The sequence below is a fragment of the Oxyura jamaicensis genome, chromosome 5, assembly GCF_011077185.1.
Source record: "Oxyura jamaicensis isolate SHBP4307 breed ruddy duck chromosome 5, BPBGC_Ojam_1.0, whole genome shotgun sequence".
NCBI lineage: Eukaryota > Metazoa > Chordata > Aves > Anseriformes > Anatidae > Oxyura > Oxyura jamaicensis.
The window spans coordinates 39,652,866-39,663,751 of NC_048897.1; the positions used below are offsets into that span (position 1 = coordinate 39,652,866).

Sequence of the window (10,886 nt, forward strand, 5' to 3'; positions counted from 1 at the left end):
TTTTTTTTTTTTTTTTTTTTTTTTTTTTTTTTTTTTTTTTTTTCTGATGTCAGAATAATTTAGATGCCCGGATATCTGAAGCAGCTGTACCAATGAATACATGAGAGAGAAAAACACAGCTGCTTTCCAATTCAGCAACATTGTTCTGGATTTTCTTAAACACCTGGTAAAATCAGCTCTTCCTCTAATGCCAAGCATTATGGGTACCAATAAACTTTTACCTTGCCATTGTGCTGGTGAAGATAAGCCTTACGCAAGGCATGAGAGCTTAATGTTGATATTAGTCAAGCCTCATTACATGGAAAATATTTCTACATAAAGAATACATTTGCAACAATATTGTTGCCTCTGAAAAGCAGAACTAATTTATTCATTTAAATACTGCTGCACTAGTATAATTATTTCAGTTTAGTAACATGACTTTTATCTCCAAATGAAAATGACTAAAACATTTGTCATGAAAACAGATACAGCATTAAGCCTTATTCCATTAACAATAGCATTACCTGCAGTGACTTTAGCAATACAAACCCATTTCTACTAATAAAATCTACCCACCTGGACAAGGTGGGTAGAACCACTTTAGTTAAGTCAGTGCAGAACACAGAAAATTTTAAGGAGATAAAATTTCCCTAAAATTACCAGTGGTCCTATAATCACTTTAATCGCTTTTGTCTAGGGGTTAATGCACTATCTTCATGGAATATATTGCAAAATTATCCCATCCATTAACCCAAATGGGAAATATTACCAACCTGAGAAGAATATTTTCCACTGATTCACAAAAGCTTTGGGTCAGGCATCCATTTTATCCTTTCCATTGGGCTAAAGGAGACAACAGTAAACAAGCTTTGTCATGAAGATGTGTCACCTTAGCATTAGGATCAACCAAAATTAAAAATCCTGTATGTTCTAAAAATATGCACAATAAGCAAAGTAAAAAAAAAAAAAAAAAGTATTTTATTAAACAAACAAGACCTAATAACTGATGTAAATATTGCCTGAGACTTTCTGTATAGCGACATTAAGCTCCACATAAAGGGTACTGGGTTCATGCCCTTCTGAATCATTACAGTTTTCACAGAAAATGCCAGCCTCCTTAAAGCTCTTAGGTTAGGGAGATTTATAGTGATAACAATAGCAGTAGTTTATTTGAGACAGTTAATCAAAATTCTAGCACTTATAAGCCCTCTGTGGAAACTACAAATTTAAGAAGTTGAAGACTAAATATTCAGGAGTAAGCTTGCAATCTACACACGTAGAGTAAATTTTGGTTACGTGTTTCATTATGCTGGTGCCTTGTAGCTTTTAAGGGGTTTATAACTTGGCTATAATTATCCACTATGGGGTGAAATTTGGCATTAAAATAACTCTTTTCCATTCTCTGTTCTTAATAGAATATTACTCTCTACTGGCACTGTGTTCCTTGCACATGCAACACTCTTGACAAATTTTTGGGTGTGCAAGCAAAGCAAGTCAGGGATTTCATTTCATAACTTTTTAAAATACATGTTTCATACACCAAAAATATATCGCACTTTCCTTCATTTACCTTCCATTAATTTAGCCTTCAGTTTGGGTTCACTCACATGGCAAAAATGTGCAATTTCTTCATTAAGCAGGAGAAGTTTTATATATAATCACATAAAGCATAACCATGAAGGCTTTACTTCTACCAGAAAATCCAAATTACCATCAGGATGAAAGGAAATCATGATGATGGCATAAAATTTGCCACCAAAAATATGACATTACTTCTACTTCCCCACACTGTGCCAAAAACTTCCTGCGTGTCTCCTTGAGGAAGGGGTACTTAAGCTTCTCCAACAGTAAAATGGAGTAATGCTAATGAAGCAGCTCCTTACCTTAGGACTACTCAGAAAAGTCACAGCTAAATTATTTGACAGTTTGCCAAAAGCCCTAAATTAAGGAAATAAATAGTTATATTCAGATTCTACTTTCATAACACCTTGGAGTCATGAGTGATGCCAGCTTCAGAAATTCCTATTCTCATTCTCAGCAACTCATCCCAGCATTGTAGTTTGCATTACAGAGCCAATGCTTTGTGATGCTATGTTGCAAACCAGATCACTGAAATGATATTGTCAGGTCAGAGGCTGGCTCTGAATTCTGTTTTGTTTTGTGTTCTTTTTTTTTTTTTTTTTTCCTTTTTTTTTTCTCCTAAGAAAAGAATGTATTAAATCTGCCTTTTCCACAGGTCCACCTACATTGCACAGGAAGGGAAGCCAAAGCCCTGCTGGAAGCTGGTCCGTTAAAGGAGACAGTTCTACATGGAAGAGTAAAGAGAGGAGGGGTTCCATATACCTAAGTTGTCCCTCTTGCCAAGGTTCAGCGAAGATCAAAACACCATGCACAATGTTAACAAAGCACTCTGCAGTTACTGGATAGAAACCACTAAATAAATCCCCTCAAAGACTGAAACTCATGAAGATTTATTATAGTCTTTGTGCTGATGTAAATAAACACATGCAGACTCTGGTGAAGATTCAATGCTTAGTTCAGAAATATAGGGAAAGGCCCTTTGTCTGGATATAATGTAAAGGGACAATTAGAACTTCTAAGTTGGCACCTGTATTAAATATGCCTTGAGATATACTAATGAGGTGAAACTCCAAATCTCCAAGGTAAGCAAGCATGTTTGTCTGGATGAGGAGAAGGAAAGAAATGCAAACTGCAGTATTCAGACGTCATTTAGAAGACAAGGATGATGTAACTTTCAACATTCAACTGCATAGGTACTTTCAAGCTATAAGTGTCGTGGCCTTTCTCCTGCTGAGGCTCTATACTGTTCCATTCAGTTGCGCATTAAGTTTAGCTTTATGTCCTTGAGGGATATAGGTTATGTTTCTCTGCAGATATATATTCTGTCCTGAAAACAAGAAGTGAAAGAAGTCTGTTTTTTTTTTTTTTTTTTCTTAATTTATTTTGAAACTTCCACTCCTCCCTCTCTGTGTAGTTACAATATTCTGATTTGTACCAAAATAACACAGGTTTCTATGTTTAAAGTTGTCAGATATTTTAGAGATAGGTCACTTAAACTATGTATTAATTGCTTACAATCTAAGGTATTGCAGCTACAACTGTTACCTTTGTATAACAGACTCTGTATATCAAATCATGGTAAGTGGCAGCCCCAGAGAAACGAAGTAATTTGACTGAACTTCTCTGTCTAGTCAAGACTCACCAGGTCTCCAAAGTAGGAAAACATAAAGTGTAAATGGAATGAAACCCTAAGGGAGTAAAACACAAAACAAAAACTCTTTGGGTTTTTGTTCATTTATGCTCCGTGGTGTATAACCCCAGAGAACCAATAAATGCAGACGGAGCACAAAAATATATGAACTCACCTTCGTACTGCAATTATTTATTTATTTATTATGACTTCCGCTAATCCAAATGTTTGCTTCACGAGTCATGTAAGAAAGAGCGTGCATGGTTTATACTCCCAGGATCCCATTATGGTAAAGCTCAGAAACAGTTCACTCGAGTGTTAGTAAAATTGAAAGGGGGGGTGGGGGGGTGGAAGAACAGAATTTCAGTTGATAATAAATCACTTTACATCAGCCAAAATAATTTGAACTCTGCTTTCCAGTCTTACTTACTACAAGACTACTGGAATAGATATGGTAAATAGCATATTAAATAGAAACAAAATTTGGCCATCTAAATACAGATGGCATAGATGAAGATATCAATCAGATTGCTCAAGCTGACTCTACACAGCAGAACGTTTCTGTGTTGTACCCTTACTTCAATCTGCTCTCCCTAGCTTTAAATGTCCCAAGTTATGACTTTCCCTTTCAAGAAAATTTCATAACCTTAAACAGCTTAGTGTTAGGAAGATTTATTTAGTGTATGGTCCTATTGTATAATTATTCAATTATTTGTATAATGCACAGCATTATACAAATAATTCTTCACTACAACAGCATGCCTCTGAAGTAGCTTATTTTTCTTCTTATAAGCCTCCCCCCACTCTCTCTCCTGTGAGATCTGAAAGGAATATTATTCATTTTACAATCAAATTTAGAAAGAAAAATCCTATGCTTCATAGAAAATCAGTGGAAGAAAATCAGTTTCAGCAAGAAACTGAACTTGTGTTCTAAAACCTAGATAGTATGTCAATACCATGAACCAAACAGTGTACTTCAAAAATAGCCAAGCAAGTTCTTCAGTCATATTAAATCTTCTGAGAATGGGCTTACACCAAGATGCGAGGTTGTAAATTACAGTGGAGGAGACAAAGACCAAAGGAAAAAAAAAATCTCTTTCAGACTCCTTATAAAAGTATGAACATATAGCACTGCAACTAGCTCTTTCAAAGCTCCTTTGTTAGAACTGAACCTTTTAGAACATAGCAAGTATTCAGGTCCCCTGCCTTGCCTTACCCTATTATACTAACAGAGAAAATAATGATTATTTATTTATTTATTTAGGTGGGATTTGCATTTTGGCATGTAGGAGTTCATCCAAAATAAAAATCAAGGCAAACATCTAGAGCCTGATTATGTAATGGAAACAAAACAATTTAAAGAGAGATTTTACTACAATCATCTTCACCCTGTGAATCATTGATTTTCTACTTCCTTGATCCTTTTGAAGGCATCTTCTCACTACTTTTCAGTTATCAGGTTCTTCCAGGCTAGATAGGATCTGATTTGGTAGTGTAAGAAAGGGAGAACAAAACCTTTAGGTTTTTGCCACACATGCTTGAGAAAAAGAGTGAGAGAATACTCCTCTTTTAAAAGAGTAGCCAGTACTCCTACAGGTTAATGCTACAAATACTATTTTTAGTAAGTAATCTAAAGCTTTTAGATCAAGATTAAAATTGCTTTTCAAATAGATTTTAAAGGAATATTATCAGCTCTAATAGATTTACATCTACAGGTAGTATTAAGAACAGATACCAGTGACCGCAACATCAGGCTTTGGTAATCAAGATTTCGTAGGAAACTCAGATATTAACTCAGATTAAGGTACGATATGATTTTAAAGCAATCACTGGTGATGTCATTACAACCTTATGCATAGAAAGCTAGTTTTGGAACGTAAGTTTTTTGTTCTAATGTAACATCATTCACTTCCACAGAACAAAACTTTGAAAATAAGTCCACAAATGGGCAGGTTCTGTGACCTGGAACTCCCACAGCTCTTGAGCACGTTGGTCCCCTGAAAAAGTCTAAACATCTCTGAAGATACAAACTACAATTTTAAATAACTAGTACTAGTTATCAGAAATGTATTTAAATACCATCCCTTACAAATCCAGATCCAGTTTAACTCTCACATCGAACTAAGTAGGCTAAAATCCTTAACAGTGACTTCCAAAATTACCATCCTCCTGCACTTGCACAGAAAAAAAGCAAAACAAAACTCTGCCAAGCTCCCAATGTGGCAGTGAGGCTATTTATACATGGGAAATAAAGGAAATATTTAAGCATTTGCAAAATCCTGGTGAATGCTCTCCTTAGACTTGGCTTTTTGTTGGCCAATTTGCCACTTTAAAAACCTAATAACTACTAAATATATAGGATATGATGGATTAAAAACCTACTCAGTGAGACTTCCTGCATAATAAATTGGAAACTAATTTTCAGTGGTGCTTGGTTGCAGTTCAATGCAGTTTATGGAGATCAGATATGCATCTATAGTAACAGGGTAACATCTCCAAAATGCAACAGTTCTGTAGAACCAGACTGCGATATGTATCAAAGCAGAAGAATCCATCGAGAAGTTTGCTGTTCACCTTCCTTCTCTGTTGTGCTACGTAACAAAAGAGGCTAAATTTCTTATTTTCTTCAAGAGAGTAGTAGCTATGAAACTGTAAGCCCCAAAAGACTGACTTGTACAAAACCAGAGTTAATTTCTTCCACAGCAGATATACCTACATCTTGGTACACTGAGAGCTTGCTCAGAGGTACCACATTTGTGAGGAAACACAAGTATGTTAGGAAACGTTACCTGAGCAGATAGCCACTGAGATCCTCCCTGTTCCACTAGCACCTACTCTATGCACTGTGATACACTACCCATAAAAAAAAAAAAAAAAAAAAAAAAAGAGAGAGAGAGAGAGAGAAAAATCATGCAAGAGGTAAAATGCATGAGGATAAGCAACACAACTGTAAAACATTTCTGATGTCACCAGAAACAATAATGAGAGCATTTGTATAAACCAATATCTTGTCTAACCCAGACAAGCAGAATGGATACAGGTGAGTTTAGGTGTTGGCTGTAATTAAGGAAAATCATCTCATTTATTGCTAAGTAATCTTAACTTCTGAAGGAAAGACACAACATGCAGATTTCTAGCTGAAAGTTGTCTGCATTGACTTCACATCCTTGGGTCATTTGTTTTCAATTCTTAGAGTCTTCATTGACAAGGAGAGGGAAAGGCCTTTCTCAACAAAACAACCTGGGGAAATGGCTGTCTCAGAGAGGTAGCTCTGGAGGGACGAGTGCTCAGAGTTTGGGAGTCATAGGAAAAAAATCATAAGACAAACGGGCATGAATTTTACAAGGAGAATAGGTGTCTCTACTACGAGGGCCTCCCAAGGGGAAGAGTAAAGCGAGACCTGCTTTCCTAATAGCAAAGGTGCTGCCTCAAAGGGGACAAAACATTGATTTGTAACTTCTGATTCAACATCCCCAAGAGCACCATGCAAGTGCTCATAATGTCCCTGCTAAAATTTATTAAGAGCAGATCTGAACACTGCCATGTGCTCACGCAATAGCTTTTCGGGATGGGCATCAGAGACAAACTTCGGAAAATCAATGGGGCATAGGTCCAGAAAGCAGGAAAGAGAGAGAAAAGTTCAAGGAAATACAACAGAGTAACAAGCGGGAGGCTGGGTTCACTTTGCCTGTAAATAGTTTCAAAGAGCATAGCTTCCAGCTTGACTCAGGTTTGTGAGCCGGGAGCACAGAGGAGGTGAGGGAGCAGCAACGGGGGCGGGGGATTACCCACCAGGGCTGTTAGAGGGAGAAAATAAGAAAATAAACTAGAAGAGAACCAGGCGTGCTGCCGCGAGCCCAACAAATCCCCAGATAGATATGATTACAGGCGGATGGAACGAAGAAGGGCGAGAGAAGGAACGAAGTTTGCAGCCGCCCGCGGCCCACAGCCCGCAGCCTCGGCCCTCAAGGGTCCCTGCGAGCAACCGGGGCGAGACGAGCCGGGCAGAGCCGAGCTGGGCCAAGCAGGGCCGAGCGTGCCAGGCCGGGCCAAGCCTCAGCGCTCCGCCGGAGCCCTCCAAGCGGCACCTGCCAGCCTCCTCGCCAGGGGCGGTCGCTCTCTCGGGCCCCGGGAGGGGAAAGGCGGCCGGCCCCAGCCCCGGCCCCCCGCCCCGGCTCCCCCCGGCTCCCCGGGGTCCCGTCGGGCCCCTTGCGCCGGCTCCCACGGCACAGACCCGCCCGCAGCAGCCGCCCCTCGCCCTCCGCGCTCGCCGCCGGCCCGCAGACGCGCCGCCGTCTACCTGTGCAACACCTCCGCACCACATTTTATTTACACGCAATCAACTCGGGGTATTGTACATTATATACAGATAGTTTCCCCCTCCGACAAGGCAGAGCCTGTGCAAGATAGTAGCATCCTCCGGAGCGTATCCTACAGTCCACGGGAAGCGGTCCCCCGCGAGGTATCAGCTGTCGGAGTCCAAGTCGCTTTTGCCGTCTTCTTGCCTCTTCTCCGGAGACGTTTTGGACGCTTTATTCCATTTTTGCGCGTTTTCCGACTCCTCCGAAGACGACCTCTTTTGCCTCCTCCATTTCGCCCGGCGGTTTTTGAACCAAACCTGTCGGGCAAAGAAGCCGGGTGGTTATGTTAGTGGGACAGGCAGGTGGTTAGGGGACACGCAGCCCCCGGGCCCCCACCCCGGGCCCTGCCCTGCCCTGTCCCACCCGCAGCCCCTCGCAGGCGCCAGCCACGCACCGACCGGCGCTCTCCCTCCCGGGTTCCGTGGGGGCAAGGCTGCCGCCGGCCGCCCCCACAAGGACACCCTGGGGAAATGGAAAAAAATAAAATAAAATCCCTCCCCCCCCCCCCCCCAACCCATCTCAACCCCACTCCCCCGGGTAAACCTGATGCTCTGGAGGAGCCGTAGAGAGGCGCCTCCGCCCCGCGCGTTTAAAGGCAAGGGGAGAGGGCGGCCCGAAATACCTCCACTTTTTCCTCTCTTAAATGCACCCTCCTGGCCAGCTGTTCCCTGGTGCCCACGTCCGGGTATTTGGTTTCCTGGAAGAGGTTTTCCAGCGCTTCTAGCTGCTCGTCAGTGAAGATAGTCCGGTGCCGTCTTTTTCGCCTGCAGTGCAGCTGGTTGAGTAACTGCAGCTCCGTCCGGGACAAAGTGCCCACGTTCATGTAGGGCAACATCTGATGGGGAACAGGGGACATCAGCACTGAGCCAGTGCCCTCGTAACCTACGGACAGACAGACGAGACGACGACAGGCTTTCGCATGAGACTGCTGCTCCCCCTGGAGAGTCCCCGCTCACCGCCACCCCCTCCTATCCCCGCGGCTCCCGGAACAAAGAAAGCCCGTCCGGTCCCGTCCCATCCCATCCCATCCCGTCCCAGACCCGTCCACCTCCCCGCCGTGCCCCTTACCTGCGGGGGGGACGCAGGAGCACTGCTGGGTTCCCAGGGCCGGCACGGCCCCGCAACACGAGGGGCCCACGGGGGACGCGGGCACATGCAGCTGCCCGTAGTAGTAGTTGTTGTAGCCGAGCCGGGACCCGCCGACCGCCGGCAGCGCCGAGGCCGGTGCCACCGCCCGGGAGTAAAATCCGCCGTAGTCGGAGGCGCTGCCGTAGAGCGAGTCCCCGTGGAGGCTGGGGAAGACGACGGGCGCGGCGCTCGGGGGCAGCAGCACCGAGTCCTTGCAGCGAGGTCTGGCCGCCAGGATGTTGTCGATGCTGAACATGCTCACAGGCATGCCCCAAACCGTGCCGGGGCAGGGCAGCGGGGACCGGCCGCGGGGGGGAGGGAGGGTGGTTGCGGTGGAGGGCGGGGGAGGCCGGAGGAGACGGGGAATCGAAACTTTTCGGAGGAATTTTGGAAAGAAAAAAAGAAAAAAAAAAGAAAGAAAAAAAAAAAAAAAAGAGGGGGCTCGGAGAGAAAAGAGCGGAGCTTTTTCCGAGGGCAGCTGGCGGGCAGAGTGTGCGTGTGTGTCTGCGCGCCGCTGTGCGTGTGAACGCGCGTGTGTGTGCGCTGGATCCACCCCTGGAACTTTCCCCCCTCAACTCTCGCCTGTTTACTGATCTCAACCCAGAGGGCTGCACGGAGTATAATCCATCTGAACCTCTTCCCTTTTTTATACCCAGGCGACGTCATCCTGGATTTAGTTCCTGGTAATATGCAGATGACAAACAAAACCAGATTTGATTTTGCACCCCCCCTCCCCCCCCCCCCTTTCGGTGGGGAAGAGGTGGGGGGTTACACAAAGGAGTGAAAGGAGCCTGGGTCTGTGTATTGAGAATTAATGAAATTAACGTAATCCTTTCCATTAGTGGGCTTTTTTGAAAGGCCTCAGATTTAGGCTTGATCTCCGCTGCACCGGCTAATTGCTCAGGTTAATCTTATTAATGCCATTGTGCAGAAGTGGTTAGCAGCTCCTAGCCTCGTCTATTATGCACCTACTTTGCTCGTGTTAGTTCACATTAGTGGGTGCTATTTCCTCTGTCTGAAGCTCGAATTCGTTATTTATGATTCGAATTGGTTAAGAAGCAAGTTTTTTTAAAAAATAAACTTCTGTATAAGCATGCAGTCCCCCCTCCCCCCAAGTGTTTCTGTTAGCTGGGTTTGAGTCCCGCGTCCCCCGGCTCGGAGAACTGAAGCGGCATTGAGGAGTGTGCGTTGCTCTGATTTAAGCTTTATGCACTGATGCAACAACGTCTTCCGCTGAGTAAATGAACGGTTTTTTTTTCCTCTTTTCATAGATCACCTGGAGGAACTGGGACACGTGAATGTTATAAACAATTTTATTGTGTTTTATTCTGCAGATTCCGATCCAGACAGGTATCACTTTCTATTTTTAAGCAAGCCAGAATGAGGAAATGTTAATGACCACTGCCATCTCAAATCCCCGGGTCTGGTAGGTGTTCCGATTCGCTTTTGATCTCCATTCCGGTGCCTTTCTCTTTTATTTTTCTAAGGAAAAATAAATTCTTTCCTAGCTTAGAAAACGAAGCTTATAGAGTTGCGGTGTTACGGCGAACTTTATATTTTGCCTGCTCCGAGAATTTAAAATGGAGCAGTTTAAAGTCCCTAAAACTCTTCCTGTTAAGACGTTTGGCTCTCTTGGTAGCTGGCTCTTGTGATTTGCAGAATACTTCGTCTGTCACGACTGTCACTGGGAATCCACAGGAGGTGAGCTGAATAAGATTAGACTATTTACCCCATCAGCCCTCCATCAAAGAAGGTAGGAAATTGTACGCATGAAATGAAAACAACCCATTAAGGTCCGTTTACGAGGAACACATTATTTTGCCTCAACAAAGAGTATCTTCGTTAGCGTTTACTCTCACTTTTATCCTTCCTTTCCTCGAAATTCCGGGATTTATAACTGCATCTGATTCCGGGATTTATAACTGCACCTATCTCAAAACCTATTTCTAGTAAAAGGCTCATATGAACGTGGAGGAAAAAAGAACCCCAGGACTTAATTCTCACTTTATTAATAGACCGCGATGAGACAAATTATTAGCGTCGTTTGCTTTACTTCATTTATTTCCTGATCAATTTCTTTCTGCCTTCGGTATTTAGGAGCTGACCTTCGTGCGGATTTTGCAAATTTGATGTAGAGTGAAACTTTTTGACGTGGAGTTTTCTTTTCTTTTCTTTTCTTTTCTTTTCTTTTCTTTTCTTTTCTT

General features: G+C 43.2%; 1 protein-coding gene and 1 long non-coding RNA gene across 2 annotated transcripts; one reads left to right on the forward strand and one right to left on the reverse strand.

Moving 5' to 3' along the window:
• Window positions 1-7,494: 7,494 nt before the first annotated feature.
• Window positions 7,495-9,413, reverse strand: GSC (goosecoid homeobox). Its single transcript, XM_035329103.1, has 3 exons — window positions 8,623-9,413; window positions 8,177-8,436; window positions 7,495-7,811 (listed from the first exon to the last, which is right to left on the reverse strand). The coding sequence occupies exons 1-3, from the start codon at window positions 8,948-8,950 to the stop codon at window positions 7,659-7,661; spliced, it is 741 nt and encodes a 246-aa protein (XP_035184994.1). The 5' UTR covers window positions 8,951-9,413; the 3' UTR covers window positions 7,495-7,658.
• Window positions 9,414-9,640: 227 nt separating this feature from the next.
• On the forward strand, window positions 9,641-10,513 carry LOC118168596. The gene is made up of 3 exons (XR_004751667.1): window positions 9,641-9,865; window positions 10,017-10,108; window positions 10,342-10,513. It is a non-coding gene; the product is annotated as an uncharacterized LOC118168596 (long non-coding RNA).
• The last annotated feature ends 373 nt before the right edge of the window (window positions 10,514-10,886 follow it).